General features: G+C 32.8%; 2 protein-coding genes across 2 annotated transcripts; both read right to left on the reverse strand.

The window, feature by feature from the left end:
• Positions 1-345: 345 nt before the first annotated feature.
• On the reverse strand, positions 346-5599 carry LOC145601817 (protein CPR-5-like). Its single transcript, XM_081657895.1, has 5 exons — positions 5013-5599; positions 3144-3200; positions 2714-2749; positions 1867-2607; positions 346-1147 (listed from the first exon to the last, which is right to left on the reverse strand). Exons 1-5 carry the CDS (start codon positions 5349-5351, stop codon positions 563-565), a joined length of 1758 nt encoding a protein of 585 aa, XP_081514021.1. The 5' UTR covers positions 5352-5599; the 3' UTR covers positions 346-562.
• A 1220-nt stretch (positions 5600-6819) lies between these two features.
• Positions 6820-14751, reverse strand: LOC145601182 (protein HEAT INTOLERANT 4-like). The gene is made up of 14 exons (XM_081657135.1): positions 14357-14751; positions 13144-13182; positions 12990-13043; positions 12810-12873; positions 12589-12647; positions 11873-11997; positions 11707-11766; positions 10837-10895; positions 10372-10451; positions 9456-9494; positions 8800-8862; positions 8668-8715; positions 8455-8583; positions 6820-7179 (listed from the first exon to the last, which is right to left on the reverse strand). Exons 1-14 carry the CDS (start codon positions 14573-14575, stop codon positions 7132-7134), a joined length of 1086 nt encoding a protein of 361 aa, XP_081513261.1. The 5' UTR covers positions 14576-14751; the 3' UTR covers positions 6820-7131.
• Positions 14752-21047: the final 6296 nt, after the last annotated feature.

Here is a 21047-nt window from a genome sequence, read left to right on the forward strand (position 1 = left end):
GTATATAAGAAAATTGAAATAATAAGGCCAAAATTATTAAAATTAAATTGCGAAAAAAAAATATTGTTGATTAGTTGTGTTGAAAATATTTAAAGGTAGGGTCTGTTCTCATTGATTGAACTAAACTGAACTGATATGAATATTTTATAAGAGAAGGAAATAAGGAGCTGAACTGAACTGAATTGAGCTGAACTGAACTCAGCTGAACTGAACTTCAACGTAAGTGAACAGGCCCGTAGTATACATTACATTACATTACATTACTGATGCATGTTTTTTCCAAAAATAACTATACAACATAGATGTAAGCATGTTCTGTTTTAGTACTAGTTAATAGATGGGGTATTCACAAATCAACACAGTAATCGTGATTTTATTAATCTACAATGTTCTTGAAAATACACATGACAGTTTATTAAACAATAGCCCATAAATAACAATACACAAAAGACAACTGCCTAAATAAATACTACCATAGATACAGATGTACCAAAACAAAACCTCAGCAAGGCATACCAAGAAATAACTCAGATTAGTAGAAGAGTCAAAAAAATACATAGTATTACAGTTCAACTTCGTCGAGATTATGGTAACCACTGCCATCATCATAACCTTCGTCGTAGGCAGCTAACATATAATTTCTGATCAATTTTGAGAAATGTTCCTCCCACCATGCTCTTGGGCTCGCAAAAGGCAGAAAACCACAACAGACTGGAATCAAAATGAGAATGAGATAGAACAACCAACGCCTCATCCAAAAGGGGAAGATCACGCGAGACTTTCTCTCTTGAGACACTTGAATTGGCCCATTAAGTATGTAAAAGAAGAATGGCGTAAAAACATTTAAGAAGAAGTGCAATAAGCACAAAACTTCCCAGTATATGAGCCATTGATATCCATCACCTCCTAATGTGTCGACACAAAGCTTTCCAGCAAAACCACAGCCAAACCCTAAAAGCAGTATCAGAAAGGTGATTGGCATGGCTTGTCTCGAAATTTCTGAGCGTTGGATAAGCACAAAAGCAATGGCTAATATCATCAGCAAACCAAACAGCATCCTGCTGTACACTTGAACCTCACACTTTAGGGTCTGGAGGCCTGAATTAAAAGATGCCATTGGTTTCGGAATCCACCAGGATTTGGACACCTGGATAAAAAGAAAAGGCAGTGTTATGCATCCTTGAACAAATAAAAATGACATATTGGAAGGATATGACCTCTAATCTTTCAAAAATAAACAAATTTTCAAAGGTTATATACTTATATTAGATGATTAGTAATCGAACACAATAAGAATTTTCGGTAGTACCAACTTCGAATGTTTCAACATGGGCTAGGTTCACTTCTTTGTGTTTCAGAAAGACCTCAAATTGGGGCAGAGATAGCCACACATCATCTTCGTGGTAGTTCTTGACAATATAGTTTGAATCACAAGAGAAGAAACAATCCAGAAAAAAATTTCACGACAACGGAATCAATCACAATATCCACCCACCACCACCATTTAAAAAAAAATTATAAATAATAATAAAAAAAATTAAAAAATTAAAAAAAAAAAAAAAAAAAAAAAAAAAAAAAAAAAAACCTTCACTTATCTGATGGTCAGAACCCAAGGCCCTAGAAAATTCCTCAAGAAAACACCAAATTTTCCAAACACCAAAAAGAATAGAGAAGTTTTTCAGTTTAAATATGGTCCATTGGCCACTGCAAAGAATTCTAAGGAGTAGGGACTGCATAACTTAGTAACATTACATACTAGAAAGCTAAGAAAAATGACTAAAACAGTAATCCAAGACAAAAAATGTGGATGACTGAATTTACTACAAGCTATGTTAGCTATCACAATAATAAACAGGTATTCCATACCTCGTAAGCAGAGCATGATCTACTAAGTTGGCGAAGATTGTCATATGAAAAGGCATACACTCCATAGCCAAGGCAGCCTGACATTATAAGCAAGTCAGCAACAAGAAAGTCAGCACATGTTTTGAGGAGCTCACTATGTCTTGTCTCTTCCAATTGATTCTTGAATTTTTCGGCTTTAAAGGATGTTCTTGAAATTCCTAGAGACAATTTACATCTCTCCAAGAAATTCAAATCAGAATGAAGAGCCAGTTGAGTTTCTTTCAGCTGCAACTTTTTCATAATTAGACCTATTTCAACACTCTTTAGGTCATTTGCACGGGTTTGCTCAATAACAGATTTCTCAACAGTACTGAGCACTGAATGGTTGCTCAAGTGATTTCGCATGTTTGAAATAACAATTTGCGAGCTTATATGCCCTTGCAGGGAAAGATCCTGGTTCCTAGAATCTGCTGATTGAATGTCTTCATCCTCTTCAACCGTTTTCATACGTCCCTGAGCCCCAGTAGAATGATTTACTGGTATTGTGCAACCGTCTGCAATATCAAATCTTTTTGCAAAACAATCTCCATTGTTTGCGGAGATGGATTGGGTTGCACCAGAGATACAATCGCCAACATTATTCCTAACTTGATCTTCTCTACCGTCTATAGATGAATTTTTTATTAATCTGAGAGTGCTGAGGGTACTTCCAAAAGATTTCTCAAAGTTTCTTGCAAAAGCATCAAACTTGTCGCCAAATACCTAGGTGCCACAATCAAGGAACAAAGGAAATATCCATGATCGAACGTCTTGAGGAAGCATTACTACAAATCAAATGGTTTCAGCGCTAGATTGAAGAGTGGCTTACATTGGTCAAAGATTCCCTCACAGCTGAAGTGCAGATCTGTATATCAAAGACACAGGGATCCCGTAAGTCATGTATTTATCACATTGAATAAATATAAGATATGTAGAGGCTGTGAAAACAACCGATGCACAAATTTGACAACAATTAATGGTATTTACTTGTATATGATTTAGTTTTAATAAAAGGCCTTGATCCACAGAAAACTTTGTATACAGTACCAATATCTGACTCTAAAAAAAGTAATGAACAAAAATTCCCAACTTTATCCAAATAAACCACCATTACTTCAAAAACACTAAGAACACATTGTAATATGTGGTGACAGACTTCCAATATGCTATAATAGAAAGTAGAACATAAAATAAAAACAAAGATTAAAAAAATATAAAAAATAAAAAAAACAAATCACAAAGTTAGTTTTAGGTTTTACCATTGCTAGATGATCCACAGCAATATTCTCATTTGTCAAGTCCTTCTTCTCCAAGATCTGAAAGTAACAACTAGATCAATAAAAGTGCAAACAAGCAATACAATACAAGCATAGAACAAATATGGTGATGGCTAGGTCATCCAAAGCTGGTACACTAATAATTTAGATATGTAAAACACACTACTAAATTACTAATACTCTATAACCAAAAGAATCAATCAATCAATCAAAGCCTTAATCCCAAAAGTGGGGTCGGCTGATATAAAGTGAAAGTTGACTCATCTGATAATCCCATATAAGAAAGTTTATAATAAAATTTAACTTATTTAATCAGATATAAAGTGAAATTTAACAATTCATGATGTCATCCAGAATAGATTCCTTTTCAGTGTACATTTATAAGAAAGTGCACCTAAGTGAACTAAACACCGGTCCACCTTTGCAATGCTTTAATTCTTCGATCTTAGTTTAAATATACTTTAAAGATTAACATGTATAACAACTTCAAAGTATAAAAGTTATCTAAATTTAGAATCTGTTCAATAATAATAAAAGAAACGGCAAAAGGTGGCCAATATAAACCAAAAACAGTTTTGCTAACCACGGTACATTTTATACCTTTTAAGTCAAAAGGATGTAAAATAAAAAAGTTCTAACTTTGGTCAATATATTGAGTTTTATTAGAATTTAATATCTAAAGAAATTTCAAAGGAAAACTACATTACTTACAAGACACTCTACCATTAAAAAAACAAAATTTGATGAAATGGAGCATCAGTAATATTGTAAGACACTTTCCTTTAATTTTTAGGTTGTACCACATAGGCTTTTTGCACTCTTTATATACTCATCGTTCACCATCTTTGATTATATATATGTGCAAGGATAGCATAGTCAAATGAGATCATGGTAAATTCGCCTCAATATGTCATTTTCAAACATCCACCTTTTTATAATACTTACTTGCAGATAATTAAAGATAACAATGGCCAAAGTTGCGCATTGATAGGCAACAAAGCCTTAATCCCATAAGGCATATCGATGAATAAGTCAAGACAATAGTGGTAAGTCAGCATCATATAGATTACCATTTCATATATATAAGAATAAGACTATTGCAGCTAAATCATAGAAAAATCGACTGAGGCTCCTCATCCATCAACATATGCCAATAAACTTAATACGAAGTACAATGTGACGAAATGTCTACTTCCAAAGTATGGTGATAGTGAATGAGACCAAGCAAGTTAACCATGGACATTAACATACCACTCATTAACACGACTTCTTGTCAAAGTAATGCAATGAATGAATAAATGCAATAGAACGTTGCCACGCATCCAAAGGTTGCTACTCACTTCACAAACAATATTTGCAAGATCACAAAATACAATTACATAATACAGTACTATAATGATACTTGTGCATTCAAAAAAGTCCGAACCGCCAATCAATCAATGTTAATCAATCAATGCGCATTCATGAAACTACTTCAACACAACATACATCAGAAATTCAACATATCCAAATTAAACAAGAGCTCAAATTCTATCCACAATCCAAATCCAAGCCATTTTCCAGTAAATTTTTTTATTAAAGTACACATAATAAACTTTTACTACATATATAGAACAAAAGCAGCAACAACACTGTCAAAAAAAACCCCAAAAAAAATCCAAACTTTTTTCACTGCAAACAACTAAAAGCAATTCTTTACTTCAAAACTTCAATCATACCTAAAATTTACATAATTTAACCAAACACCCATGAATAAAAACACCCTAATAGACCAATTCCTCAAATTCAACCCCAAATAAATCATAATAATATCATAAAAATCAAAACTTTATAATAGAAATTCAATCAAACCTGAGCCAAAACGGCGGCAATCGACATCCCAAGAGGAAAAGCAATTGCTTCGACATCAGTAGCGCTTCGGCGAACAGAAAACCTAGGGTTTTTGCGCTTATTAGGGATTCGAATTCCTCTCTGAATTGAAGAAGAAGACAAAGCAGAGGAAGTTTCATCAACAGCACGTTTCTTGATTTTCCGGGATGATTTTGAACCGTTGATTTGGGGTTTTGACGGGAAATCAGAGGGCTGAGATGGGGTTTCGGAGGGAGTGTGATTAACGGTTGTGATTGAAGGTGGTTGTTCATCGGAGGGTTGAAGAGGCAAAAATGAAGAAGGGGAATTGTGAATCCCCATAATTAGGGATTGATTAATGGAGCATTTGATTGGGATTTACAGGAATTGAGGAAGAAGAAAGCGGGTAAAGTTGAGATTTTTATTTTGAAAAATTAATGAATTATGAATTGTGATCTTGTTTACCGTTGGAAATTGAGACCAAGTTTGGGAGTAGTTGGTACTTTGAAGTACAAGTTCTTTTTTCTTCTCACTTCACATGGTTTTCCAACGATAGAGCGTACAAAGAAAGCTTAAGAAGTTAAGATACACAAAACACAATGAAACTAGAACAAGTCAAAGTACGAGTAAAAAAAAAAAAAAAAAGTTTAAAATGTGTTATTTTTATAATTCACAAATTCTTTCATATATGTGGGCTTACAGTATATATAAATGGCCACGCGATGTGATTAGTCATTATGTGGTTACTACATTAGTATTATAGAGGTTACTCGTTTAATGTTACTGGGTTATTTTGTCACTGTGATAGGGGTTATTTTGTCGATATTGCTGAAATTACTCGAGTAGTATTACAGGGGTTACGGTTACCCGTTCATTGTTATAAGGGTTACTTTGTTCTTTTACAAGCAACCACATAGTATTGTCAGCCACACACAACTACACAAGACGTGTTGTTCAAATTTAAGTATAGAGCTTTGTAAATTTTGACTTCTATTTTATGGTTTTATAGCTAGAAATTTAGAAAATTGATTTAAGTTTCTCTAATGCTTGACATGAGGCATAGGGATAAGGATAAGAGGGATAAATAAGGAATAATTAAATTGGAAAACGATTATTAGTAATAAGATAAGGAAAACAACTTAGCAAATATGAGCAATGATATTGCCATCTCTTTTTCCATGGAATCATCTAATAGAATTAAAAGACAAACCCAAAGCAAAATCATCCTCTAAATTGGAACCAAGGTCATAGAAATAACCAGCACCCTTTGTTGGTTGAGAAACAAGATTTCAATATTGCGCAACGATTATCAGTTTAAATCATAGTGAAACCAACGCCACACACAGGTACTGGTAGTAAAATAAAATGGGGTTAATAAAACAATTCCAAATTTCAAAACACATCACAATTGACAAGGAAAAAGTTGAAGCCTAGTTCTTCTCTTCTTCATACTTTACCAATTTATGCGACAAAGACCAACGAGTGATGGGAAAAAAGGGCTGAAGTGAGAAAACCTAAGACATGGAAAACAAGCTAAACATGTGTAGTTGATTATTTGGATACAAATTAACATCCTTTGACACTATCATTACTCGAATTTTATAAAGGCTAAGAGCCTAAGACAGTGAAGCCATTTCACTACTTTGCTGTGTAGGCATTCTTCAATAACAAGTCTCAACAGACCATTCGCCAGAAACGATAGCAGAAATATATTCTTGTATGGGCTGTAAGCCGCTGTATCATTCTAGAGAGCAAACGGAAAATTGATGTCTGGCAATACAGGGAATTCAGAACTTAATATAAGCTATGATTTGAAAGGCTTGCTACATTTCCAAATATTCAACTTCTTTAGTAGACAAAAAGATTTCTCAACATGTATAGTACAATTAAATTCGCTATCTAACAGTAACAGCTACTTATCACCTACTATCAAGTATGACAATGCCTCCCGCTGTGTTAATGTCTGGGGCTGAATGAGCAACCATGGTTGTACCCCAGGGAGTTTCTAATCTCCCAACCTTAAAACTAATAGCCATAGCAATGGCCCTCCAAAAAATGCAGAAAATATTGTCGGAGACGCTGCAGTTTCTTCATGAGCAACACTCTGCCAAATTGACATCCATCAAAAGATTTCATGAGCCTTCCCGTAGTACCTATTAATGAAACTAGCCTGCACGGAGATATGAAATTAGAATGGCAATAGATAAGATTATTATAATGATAGATGAGATCGGAATTCATCGTAAAATTGGCAATAGATGAAGGGAACACGATAAAGTAATCAACAATTCCAAAAACAATTACACTGATGATCTTGGCAAGGATTTTGAAAAGTCAAGTGTAATCAAGCTGGACAGGAAATACGCACTTGATATTTGGCAATCATAGATATCACTTACAAACGAAACAGTTCAATAATAGCATATACTGACTTGAATAAATTTTCATAAATCGTTAATTTTGAGCAATATAGCACAAATCCATGGAACAATTCAAATGAAAACATAAACAAATAAAGTATAAAAAGAGTAATAACAACCATGATTCCTCTTCAATATTAGAATACAGTAGAGGATTCTTTACCCAAAAAAAAATGTATGACTATTCTCTAATCACTATTCAAATATAAGTTATGATAAGAGATACAAAGTTCAATTCAAAAGTAAATCAGAGTTCAGCATCAGTGGTCAGAAAGCAAAAAAGAATGAAGCCCAAGTTACAGGCTGTCAGCCTGTCACTGACCTTTAACCATTTACTCCTATATTTTCTCTGTATGACTATTTTCTTATCAACATACTATCAACAAAAAACATAAGTTATGATAAGAGATACAAAGTTGAACCTTGAATCATTTACTCCTATATATATTTTCTCTGTAATAGGCTACTACCTAGATTCCTCTATCAATTATCCGGATATACATACACTTCCACCTAGTAAATCTTTTAATTGGATGCACCACCTACTAGGAAAGTAGGTAGGGGACCCAGCCTCTCCAGCATGAATAAGAATTGAGCCCAAACGTAGAGGTAAGACCAGAGAGATATCATGGTCAGCTTTGATAAGCGATATATTTCATTACTTGTTTTAAATGGCGGCATGCACTATCTCATCATACAGAGCTAAAAATAACATATACCACTAGACAAAGAAGCTAAACAGAAACCTGCTCGACCTTTAATCAAAAATTTTGCGTAATAGTAGGCCACTGCAAGACATACTCACAGATACTTTTAAACACCAACAACTTGGTGAAATACTTGGTACTAATAAACAGAGCACCTACACTACCCCTACCAGGGCTACCACTAAAGCACTGCCCATTTTGGCCGTTTACCAACAACAGGAGTGTGGCTTCCTAGTAACAAAGAGTTATTTATCTAAGAATATCTAGCTATATCAGACAAGCACATCAAACAACAGCAAAGGGTGATCAGAACTCTACCTTCACACCTGATACATCAGGAGTATCTGGTGTAGCCACAGGATAGAATTTGTAGAATCTCATATTTTCAAATGCAGCTTTTGTTTCCTCACTCATCTCCTCCAATGCTTTCTTACGAGCTTCCCTAGCCTGCAAATAATGATATAACATATTAAATGACGATAATTTATAATTACAACGCACTCCCAAAGCCAAGTCTTGTCTATAACATACCTTCCGATTTTCCTTTTTAGCTTCCCGTACTTTCTCTCTAAGAAATTCCTGAGGCAATAACAGATAAATTTCCTCAGTTAGGTTTAGAAAAGTAAAAGAAAATTTAAAAAATTACATAGCTCAAAACAAAACCTTGAATCTTTCCTTCTCCTCTGAAGGAAGTTCCTCTTCTTCTATAAGTTTATCAGTGTATTCCTGAAATTGAAGGAGCAAAGCATAAGGACCAAGTGGGATAGCGCAAGAGAGGCAACCTTTGCCTTTCAGATATGCCAGAAGAAAAAGACAAAGAAGACCACAAAGAATGATGGACAGGAGCAGCAGCCACAATTCTTAGTGGACACCAACTAGAATCTTTATGGGTAGTTGTCAACACAGACAAACTTTGTATATAAATGCCAAAACGAGAAAGTAGCATGAAAAGGCAGTCAATTATTTGTATTTTCTGCTTACGCTTTGAATGTTGTAGCCTAAAGCTACTAGTTGGAGAGTGGTAGCCTCAGGCTACTAACCTTTTAATTAAATTTCAACTTAATGCCAAGAATCTACCTTCCCCTATTTTTTTAGTTATTGTTCACATACTGTAATTTGAGAGTTTGAAGAAGTCCATTACACGAAGATAGTCAAAACAGAAAGAAAAAAAAAGATATATACAGAATTCACAACAAACTCTCAGCATGTTACTCTCTTATTATGTGGTCATATCTGATGTAGCAAAATCTTGATAATAGAATTGCTTGGTTAAAACAGAATCAAAATGACTTCATGGCAATAGGTAACAGACATCATACCTCAACTTCATCAAATTCCCAATCAAAATCAATCATTACCTGCAACATGTAACAGATACAAGTTAGTAAAAAAATCATTGGTATGTTACATAGAATGTCACCATCTATAAATTAAGATATTTGTCATCATCAAAGGACATCAAATTAAACATAAAGACTAAAACGTATGTTTCTGTTCACTGCCAAAAAAACTGGGTGTATTTGAAAAGTTTGGCAACACATTCAACAATCAATTACAGCAAAATCTAAAAACTAAAACCTGTGTTGCTGTGTTATACCAATTTTGTGAAAAATAAATATAAATATATAAAAAAAATCACAGGTAGATGTGAACAAATTTAGCTTAATTCGTGAGCCAGCACCTTCAATAACCATATTGCACCAATTCCAACAACTTTGAAATTAAAGAAGAAAGAAATTGCAGCACTAGGTTGAGTTCATAGTTGCGCAGAATACAAAGGGATTTAATTGTTCAATTAACCTACACAGCATCCATGCCATAACACCTCTTTGTATCTTGAACCCACCACCTCAAATCCCCCCCCCCCCCCACGCACCCACCCAAGGCCCCAACCCAAAAAAAAAAATGATGTCTCTCTCCCTCTAATCCCAAACTCAAAAATTACCATCCCGCTGTTTATCTTAATATCCCATTTCCTCATCCTCATCTACCTCTTTTACATCACCTTTCTCTACTCCTGTACTCACAGATCTTTCTTCCTATAGTTTCATTTATCCCACTAACAAATATGATAGTAGGTCTCCAACTTTTCATTACAAAAAAACATGCAAGTCCAATCCTTCTGAGGAAAAAGAAGTTACTTTTCAGATTATTTTAGGGTTTTCTCATAATTACCCTGAGAATAAAAGAAAGTAGTTCAATAAAACCATCAAACTTTTAGATCAAAAATCTTACTGGCTTTGGATCCATATCAAATAAACATGTGACAGCAGTACTCTGTTCAAACTCGTCTTCCTTCATGGGCTGGTAGATATCTGCCAAAAAGTTAGGCATTAGCATAATTTTGTTACAAAATAATATAATGGCCACATGGAAATGGTAGAATATAGAATCAAATAGTTGTATCAAGCTAACAGAGTTTCCCCTCGCTGATATTATGGTACGTGCAGCCAAACACAGCTAACGGCTACTATGTCTCTTAGCATACTAATGTGCAAGGGGAAAGAATATAATACGAAATCGAGCAACAAATTTTAGCTTAGACTGAATTTTAACATAAAAGGTTATATACCCTTTCCCATAAACATAGATATGAAGTCAACCATCCATATATTCATGTCAGGTTTTCTATTTTCACTGGAACTCTATAAGCCATTACATTAGAAACTGGAAAGCAAACAAATTATGTTGGAAACTCACAAGGTAAACAATACTCATATGCCTTGACACGATCTTCCTTCAAATGCCTTAACGCAGACCTGTGGAAATCAAACAATTTATAAATGAGAACTGCCTCAACAGCTCGGCTTTAAAGCATAAGAGTTCCACATAGCTACCAACTATATATACTAATAAAAACCAAAACAGGGTTATCAAAATGAAAAAAATATTAGACAGGATCGCAACTCTATGATAAAGAATAAATTAAAAGAGTAAAGAGTAAAACTAAGAATTAAATTAAATAAAATTTGCCAAACTCCAACTTTGAATGCACAACCATAGAGTAAAGAGTAAAACTTAATGCGCCAGGACAAGTGCCATTTATAAACTCATCTTTTTTGTTCATTGAACAAGACAACTTCTTTAGTCTTTACCCTCCCAATAACCTTATAATCACAATCCTACTTCATCTGATCAGCAATGGAAACTTGAAGCACCATGACAGGTTCAGATGGAACAAATTGGTCACCCGTCATGACAACACACAGCAACAATGAGCGAACTACATAGGTGTTCAGATCCACAAACGGGTGACTGGGTGAGTCAAGCACTACTTCTCCAGCACAAGCAAATGAAAATCAACATAACCAGGCTGTGACATGGTTTCAGAGTTCAGACTAGTTGCGCCCAAATTATTATTTTTTTTTTAAAAAAAAAAGGAAATTAGCGTAAATTAGTCAGGAGTCTCAGGACAGACAAGAACAACGATTCCGTGTTTCGAGAACACAATCTGGACCATAACGGCAGAGAAAGTAGCTGAAAGACTCAATTAAGAAATTTGCAAACACTTCATAAACTAGAACACTAAGAAACAATTTAAGGAGCTAAATGACCAAAACTGAAACATACTTTCTCTGAGTGCATCTCAAGATAAAGATCTCAGATTTCAACCTTTCTGCCATAATGTCCCTGAAAATTAAGACACCATACTATTAGCCATCAGCTACTGAAACACAATGGATAAGCTAAAAGGAAAAATATACACAAATAAAGGGAAGCTCTCAAAATTAGGTACCTATTCGCTAATGGAACATATGGTACCCAGTCCATCTTCATGCGCTTCATGGGAACAATTTCTTCAGCCTCCCTTTGAACTGAGTTGATGCCGATCTTATCCGAAGGGGGAAATTGCGACACAATCTAATTAGAAAGAGCAATATCAGTTAACAAACAAGGTAAAGACAAACCAATACAGCAACTAGGGAAAAATATGACAAATAAGGTTTAATTTCAATCTTTTTTGTGGAAGGGGGGTGGGGGGGGAGGTAATTATCTAAAACTACTTTGATGGGTAAAACAGCAGGCACAACCTTTGCACAAATAAAAAATATTATGTCTTTACTTCCCCCATTTCCTTTCTAAGAAATTGTATCTGCATTTCCTCTTGAGTTGGGTCCTACTTCCTCTCTACTTCACTTGCACAAGATCATGTGCACATGGCAATTGGGCAAATAAAAAGGATGGGGGAATACAAAGAAACTGAAGCAAGGAACAACTTCAATTTTAAAAATAATAAGGAAAAACAAAGGTCTTTAAAACAAATATTGGTATGGCTATACTACAATGAAGCTAAATGCATATTGAAAGCATTTTGTGCTCAAATATATATATATATATATATATATATATATATATATATATATATATATATATATATATATATATATATATATAATTAAAAAAATTAAAAATTAAAAAAATAAAAAAAAATTATTAAGAAAAATAACTTACCGCTACCACAACAGGAACCTGAGTTATTTTCATCTCATTATCGAGAGGAACCATTTGAGCTGCATAAATGAAAAAACAAATAACGGGTGAAAAACTCAACCAAATATTCTCAAAAAGCTAAAGCAAATGAGCTTTCAAGTCATGGCGTTGATGATGGAACACCAAAAGTATAACATCAACATCACTTAATCAAGAACAGTTAAGGCAAGAAAAAAACATACGTTCAGTGCAACCAAAGAGATAGACTCTCTTTCCATGCAGCACTCCTCCCTCTTCAAATGCATTCTGACAAACATATTAACATTTAATTAGTTAAAATTAGCAATGCCCAGTCAAGAACACAATAACACCAAAAGCATTGCAAAAAAGAGTACCAAACTAGCTTTTCCTTTGCAACATACCTCCAAATTTGTGAAGTTCCAATTATACTGGTAAACCAAGTGCATTTGATCCCACTGGAATAAAAGAAAACTTATCAATATGGCCCATTATCTTTAACTAATTACCGAAAAAATGAAGCAAAAGCAGATTAAACAGAATAAATCTGGGTCATACCTCTGTACCAACAGGGAATACTTCTTTCCACAGATCTTCCTGGAAAAGAAACAAAAAAATCAATTGTAAGTTGGGCATTTGGGTTACATCATTCATAGTACAACACAAAAACATACTTCTACATCTAGCTGTTTTCTTATTAGGTGGTGAATGTATGTGTGGGACTAATTGCAAGGTATCCTGTTATTTGCTAAGCACACAGACCCAAGAAATCATTGCTAACATAGCATGGTTGCTTTCTATTTCACCTATGCATATTTCTCTGTCATTTGATTGTGCCACGCCTTTCCAGGAGAAAGAATAGTGGGGCTGTTTTGGGTCCAAGGTTACAACTTGTTTCCTTCTCTAGTCTAATGTTGACCAGTTTTATTTTATTGATCACTATGAATTTATTACAAATCATGACTACACAGTATGATTAATGAAACTGTTCAAGACATGTCGATTATTGTTATCATAAAACCTATACACAGAGTACTAATGGGGCATTGTTTGTCCATTTTTTAGTAATGAGAGTTTAGTAGCAACAAAGACACTGTGACGATTATCTTATGAGTAAGTGAGAACCCCATGATGTGTTTCAATTAATAAAACTTCTCTCAAAGCACTCCTAATAATTTATAATTAGCTCTCTTCCAACACATGTAAATATGTAATATTTTCAAATTTGAAATTTTCCAAAACAAAAAAGTTGCTGATTTCTTATGAAATTCTCTTCTAAGAGCCGTCAGAATTAAACAAGACAAGCATACAAATCCAGAGCAAATTCAAGGCATAATGCCAAATGCCAAAACACAAAACTACAGGTAAAGAGATGAAAAAAGAATTCAGCTTTTTTTGGATGTGAAGATAACTGATGCAATTCAATAAATTTATATAAATTTTAAAATCTCTTGAAAAAAAACACAAATTCAGACAGAAATTCATGATGCAATTCAAACTCTCAAACCCTAAAAAAAAAAAAAAAAAAAAAAAAAAAAAAAAAAAAAACAATCAAACCACAAACCATCTCACAACATGAAAAACAATCTACAGAAAACTCAAAAACGCATCAAATTAACCAAAATTACACAATGCAGTACAAAATTAAACCAAAATTAATTCAAATTAAACAACAAAACACATCAAATAAACCTAAATTTCACAATGCAGTACAAAATTAATTCAAATTAAACATCAAAAAAAAAAACAACAATCAAAACCAAAAAATTACCAAATTACGCTGATCTTCAAAGTACTCAGGCTCAACATCAGGCTTAGTACGCTTCCTAGGTTTTCGCACAACTTTTTTCGGCTCCTCTTTCTGCTTCTCCACACCTTCATCTTCCTGAGACACCGCAACTTCGGCATCTTCATGCTTCTTCTTTTCTTCAGCAATTTTAGCCTTTTTGGAAGCAGCACCTTTTCTCTGAGCAAGCTTCCTTTTCGCCATTGATGAAAAAGCAAAAAAGCTTCGAGAAAAATCTAGAGAGAGATAGGGTTTGAGAGAGAAGTAGTCGGCGGTGAGGAGAGAGAAAGAGGGGAAGAAGATGAATATATATATGAGCGGGAGGAAGGTTGGATAACTGCGTTAATTTCAAGTTGAAAATTGAGAGGAATTGCAGTGGTTTTCAGATTTGGGTATTTCAAACTCAAAAATGGCGTGATAACAACGGTGGTTTTTCTTTTTTTTTTTTTTTTTTTTTTTACTTTTTCTTTTTTGTTTGGGGTGTTTTTACGCTACCCAAAAATTTACTCGTATGAAGGGTAATTTTATGACAATTATGTAATATGAGAATGAAATTGGTTAAGAATCTTAAAATGTTTAATTCTGTTTTTTAACTCGGCAAGTTTATTATTATAGATATGGTGGATTTGGTTTAAGATTTCGAATCTAACTTGTCATTTGGAAATATTATTGTTTCTATAATTATTTTCGTTATGGGAGTTTTTTCTTTGAATTAATAGGTTTTTCCATCTTTCACAAGAGTTTTCAGGTAATGAAATTAAAGGTGATAATTTCAATGTCGTCGTCTCTGTCAATTGGATTAATTGTAGTGTTATGTGGAAAGATAGAATTTGTTATATACAGTCACTAATCCAAGTTAGGGCCTCTTCATATTTACTTAATTTCAATTCAGTTCAGTTCAGCTTCAATCAGTTCAGTTCAGCTCCAATCAGTTCAGTTCAGCTTTTAATTTCCCTCTCTCATTAAATATTCTTTTCAGCTTAGTTCAGTTCAGTTCAGCTCCAATTAGTTCAGTTCAGCTTCAATCAGTTCAGCTCAGTTCAGAAAATGTGAACAGGCCCTTAGTTTTTGCTTTTTATTTGATGATTACATGAAAAACAATCATCAAAATGTAAACAAAATACTCATGTATGGTACACCCGTGTGTATATAACAATCTCTCGTGGAAAGAGCATTATATCTTTCTTTGTAGATTTTGATTCTCATGCTTTTGTAATAGTCATGTGAAAAAAGGATTGGGGTTGCCGATTGGGCTATGTGTTTAAAACTAAGGCTCCGTTCTATTCACCTTAATTTTGCTGATTTTCTATTATAATTCTTCTTTAAGAAAATTGAATTAACTGAACAGAAATTATTTTTACTGAACTGAAATAAATTTTACTAAACTGAACTTATTTTTACTGAACTGAAATTATTTTTACTTAATATTATTTCTTTAAGGTGAAGAAAACAGGGCCTAAATGGCATTAGTAAGTATTGCCTCAAAATATCAAATACGAATAGTATTGTGTAGAACAGATTCAGCGTGCAGTGAGTCTGCTCACACAATACCTTCCCGCCTCTTCATCATCTACCTCTTAATTAATGTTTCCTGAATTTTTTTATTGTTTCATTTTCTTGATCCTCTATGGAAAGAGTAAGTTAAACTTTCAATCTCTAATTTTATATTTTCTCTACTACTTTCAATCACTAATTTTATTTTCTCTACTCCGTATAAAGAAAAAGTGCATCTTCCAAGGCGGATTTGGTGGCGCATTTGTTGACGAGTGATGTTGATGGTGTTGTGAAGAAGCGGTGGTGTTGTTATCGGACAACAAGTTGAATTTGGTTTTGTTACGATTAAATTTCGAGAACATTATCATAAAATTAAATGAGAACAGTACAATGTTTTCAGTCATCGTTGTTTTGTTCTTCTTGTTGATGTGCATGCTTGTGAGTTCGTGATGCTAGCTTTTCACTTTTGGGCTCCCCGCTTTTTAGTTCTATTTTAATGATGAAATATCTAAAGAAGTAGCAGCAGTAAAACTAAAGGATGAAGTTTAAGATATTAAAGTTTTAATTTCATATTTAAAATAAGAATGCCAAAATCTAATATAAACATATCTAAATTTAATATGAAAAAAAAAACCCTTTTGTATCAAACTAGATGAAAGCTCGTGCGATGCACGGTTTTTCATATATAAATCTCATGAAAAGATATTTTTGTATTTGATTATTTTACTATTGAATAATTTCAGACAAAAAAAAATACACATAATAATCTAATTAAAGTGTTATTGCTTATCACAAAAGTATAATTTGTATTTTATTTGTGGTTATCAGTTATATGACAATTGTATTTAAAAATATGAATAAATTGTAAATATAATATCTTCAAAACAAAAAAAAATTTAAATATGATAAATTATTGGTTACATATTAGGATAAAATCTTTAATGTGAAAAGCCTTTTTTTTTTTGTTTACATATTTTAATCCTTAATCATTATTCATTGGTTTTTTTAAAAAATAGAAATATTTAAAAAAAAAATAATAAAAACATGTATACTACTTATCTTCTATTTCTTCATTCACACTCATATCTCATCCATCTAATAAAACTGGATAAGTAAAACATGTTAGCAAAAATAAAATTTAGTCTTATAAAATAAATCAATATATTTATATATCATGAAGTGATTTTTTTTTTTTTTTTTTTTTTTTTTTTGTGAAATTGATCCAAAAATTGCAATGGTACAAAATCAAATTTATGCATTGGAGCTTAATCGTCCCCAATCACCGCTCATTTCTTAGTTGTGACGATTGAAAAGTATATAATGGAGTAAACTTTTCTTTCAATTAATTTTGGACGAAATTGTACAAAGTTGGCTTTAATTGATGCATGAACATAATCACTTTGTAATTAAAAATAAAAATTAAGTTATATTTGATGACTTGATTAAGCTACCTAAATCACAAAAAATTATTTTAATCATAAAATAATTAATAATAATTAAAAATATTTATAAAAAATTAATATATGTAAACGATTTATACAAATATAATACCTCATCGTACTTTGATTTTCCAATCATTTTTGCCAAAATTTAATTCCCTGATTAAATTAGATCTGCATGTAAAAACAAATTTCAGTAAACAAAACATAAACATATAATCATTAAGCATTCTAAATAAACACAATGTAAGCAATAATCACAAATTAAAATAAGATTTAAATTAAGAATGTCGCAGCCATTGATGACCTAAAACTAACAAAAAATTATGACACAAAATTCTCTTGATTTGGTTTTGTATTGATATGAAATTTTATTGGTGTGGTAGGATGTGTCAATTTATAGTGGTAGGCATAAAAAAATTTAATTTAATTATTATTAAGGAATAATTTTAATTTCTTATCATAAACACTATCAAGATTATGTTAGATATAGTTCTATATCTATAGATGATTTTTTTTAAAAAAAAGATAATTTTTAGTTTTTTAAATAAATTAAATCCTTATAATTCACTAATCGTTTTTTTTAAAAAGATAATTTTAGTGTTTTTTTTAAATAATTTCGATCTAATAAATCATTATTCGTTTTTTTAATAACGTGGCAAAATTCTTAAATCTCATTCGTCAGTTTTATCTAAGTGGCAAGTGAATATTTTAATTATAAAATAAAATAGAAATCTAATTTTTAATTGGTCGAAAATATACCTTTGCTTATGTGGCGCGCCGAATGCTCTCCAAAAATGCCTACTTTATTTATATATATTAGATTTCATAGAAATAGTTGATAGTTTTCTCCAAACTTAATTAATATCATCACCAAAGTGTTTAACCTAAATAGACAAGAATCACGTTATAAAAGGTAAAATAATGACAACATTCGAAAATTATGTCATATCATTTGAATAAGACTACGAAAGTGTTTAACCTAAATTGTAAGAATCAAATTATAAAAGATTAAACTACTTTGAGGAATAAGGCATTAATCACCAAGATGTGGAGCAAGAAGAACATGCCTCACTTGCATTAGTTATATAGTCCATCGCTTGGGTAACAAATCAATGCATTTAGTAGTGAAAAAATAAGCAATTTTATATGCATTTACACAATATCGGAGAGTTGGTTCCATTATCAATAGCGAAACTTAGTGCATTATACTATGATTTATAAATTTATCACCTATGATTCTATTCATGCATTATTATGCCATGTCTTCTCTTCCATTAGACCCCCTAGTCATACTGGATTGCTACAGTTGGTAAAGATGATCCTTGTATAATGAATCATTTTTCATGACACCTATGGAAATTAAAATAAACCATTTTTTTTTTGGTAAATTTTTAATTTTTTATACATTTCATTTCTCCATATTTATGGGAGATTTTCTTCCTGTCAACCATTATTTTCACTATGAAAGAAAATGCATGGATGAACTAATTGAAATCAATCACTATATAGTAAAAGGCATTTAGCAGTAAAAAACTAATCTCAACATTAATGATAGTTTGGAAGGAATTTGAGAAAGTTTTAGGTGGATGATTTGTTAAAAAGAAAGCATAAGTTGGTGATTTAAATTTAAATCAAATTCATAGCAAGATTAAAGATGAGCGAACAACCACCAAACAAGGTCTTAAATTTGTTACTCTTCTTAAAATTGATGCTTTAAATAATAAACCCTACAATAATTAGGATTTTAGATTGTTTTATTACTAAATAATGTTAATGACCAGTTTAAGTAGACAAGGTTTAAACCTATCCAAAATAGGCAAACTATATTTTCATATTAGTGACCTTATAACTGCTACAGAACATACATCAATGATCATAAATGAAATTAGACTTTTGTCCTTTATGCATCAATTGGTCTTTTATTTAAACAAGGAAATTCTATCTCATTTCGATAGCAAATCTAAAATATCACCTCTCACCTCTAGAAAATAAGAATACATGATATCTACACACGAGTTTGTGACAAACACAAATCTTTAATGAAATCGGGTGTACATTAATTATTGTACATTCGTTATAAAGCTGTCTTAAAAAACCCTCCCAACCCTATAAACCTCCTAATCGCCCCCCCCAACACCATCGAAACCTTAAAGTAACAAATTTGAAAACTTCATTGTTGATTAACAGTTTGAATAGAAATTTCTTCAAAAAGAATTTCAGTGTAAATTCTGAGGTAACCTTTCATATTTCTTTATTTGGCTGCTATATTCCAAAGGTTTCGAGGGTGAGGGGGGAAGGGTGGTTAAGGGGTTTCGAGGGAGGGAAGGGTTTTCTAGGGTTTTTCGAAGGGAGGTAAGGGGGTTTCGAGAAAGAGACGGTGGTTGGGGGAAGGTGAGGGGCAGCAGGGGAAGGTGAGGGGTGTCCAGGGGATGCAGTGGGTGGCTATGTGGCTTGGTGGTGGGGTTAGGGTAGAAGGGTAGTGAATTGGTGGTAGGCTGGTAGCTAAGGAAAGGGAATGGAAAAGTAGGGGGTAGGGAATCAACTTAATTAGGAGGCGTTTGGTTCGCATAATGGAGACGGAGTGAAAAGGGAACAGATGAGGAAGAGAAAGGAATCAAATAATTATTACCTTTTCATTTGTTTGGCTTAACCATGGAAAGGAGAAAAATAGGAATTTTGTGATTGAGGAGGGTAAGGGTATTTTAATTTTTACCCAAAGTTTTTGAGAGGTAACAAATTAGGGTAACCAGTATGACTTCTAACCAAACACTCGATAACGGTATGGTTAATTGAATTCGTTTCCACTCCAAAAAATATACTAACCAAACACCCCCTAAGATTTAGAGGAATAGAGAGGGTAAAAGAAATGAAAAATAGCCTAGCACATAACATCAAAGGTTCGCCTTTTTATAATTTTGAGATTGCTACACACCTTTGGTAGGGAATATGGATAATTGATTTTATTTCCCTCTTTTAGATACCCCAATCAAACGACCCTAAGAGGAGCAAAATTTTTTTTGCTCATTCTCTCTCTAGCCACTCTTTCTCTTTTCCCAACCAATTTGTTCATGAGCATTTTTGGTGAGGAAATTTTATCCCACTAGTGATCAAAAAATAATAAAATTGCTCATGAGCATATTTTATTTTGCTCATTGATGTAGTAACATTTGTACCATTTTTGCTCATCAATTTTGGATGAATGCTGGGGCCCATGAGATTACTGTTTATCATGAAATTTGCTCATCCTATGAGCAAATTCTGAAATGCTCATGAGCATTTTTCATTTTCCTCATTGATGTAGTACCAGTTCTACCAAATATGCTCACCATTTTTGCTCATGAGAAAAAAAAATGCTCATTGATAAAAAAAATGCTCATTGATACGAGTGCTCTAAATGGCTAAATACCCTGAGGAAATTTTCACATGGACCATACCCTTTCAAAGAATCAAAATTAACAAAGCATCATACGAAGAATTATTCATATGCTACAAGTTCCGTACCCAAACTTCATTCTTAACATAATTCCAATTAAACAAATATTTCGAAACTTCCCTTAAAAAAAAACAAATAAAATCCCGAAAGTTACTGTACCCTTAAAATTGACCTCGTTAACAGCATGACCGGCAAAATTCGGTACCCTTCCCAAAATCACCGGCAACTGATTCTCACATGTAAGAGTTTTTTAGTCCACGTCACTCACTTGCTTGCAACGGCCACGTGTCGGTTAAACAACCCCCAA

This window comes from Chenopodium album, chromosome 21 (assembly GCF_948465745.1).
Source record: "Chenopodium album chromosome 21, dcCheAlbu1.1, whole genome shotgun sequence".
Taxonomy (NCBI): domain Eukaryota; kingdom Viridiplantae; phylum Streptophyta; class Magnoliopsida; order Caryophyllales; family Amaranthaceae; genus Chenopodium; species Chenopodium album.

What these genes read in the sequence shown, in the direction of transcription:
- LOC145601817 (XM_081657895.1), bottom strand. Translation starts at nt 5,351, where the DNA reads ATGGGGATTCACAATTCCCCTTCTTCATTTTTGCCTCTTCAACCCTCC. An exon ending in CTGTGGATCATCTAGCAATG is followed by an intron (nt 2,750 to 3,143) that starts GTAAAACCTAAA and finishes TTTGATATACAG; the next exon opens with ATCTGCACTTCAGCTGTGAG. An exon ending in TGAGGGAATCTTTGACCAAT is followed by an intron (nt 2,608 to 2,713) that starts GTAAGCCACTCT and finishes TGTGGCACCTAG; the next exon opens with GTATTTGGCGACAAGTTTGA.
- LOC145601182 (XM_081657135.1), bottom strand. Translation starts at nt 14,575, where the DNA reads ATGGCGAAAAGGAAGCTTGCTCAGAGAAAAGGTGCTGCTTCCAAAAAG. An exon ending in TCTCTTTGGTTGCACTGAAC is followed by an intron (nt 12,648 to 12,809) that starts GTATGTTTTTTT and finishes TCATTTATGCAG; the next exon opens with CTCAAATGGTTCCTCTCGAT. An exon ending in ATATGAGTATTGTTTACCTT is followed by an intron (nt 10,452 to 10,836) that starts GTGAGTTTCCAA and finishes ACTTTTTGGCAG; the next exon opens with ATATCTACCAGCCCATGAAG.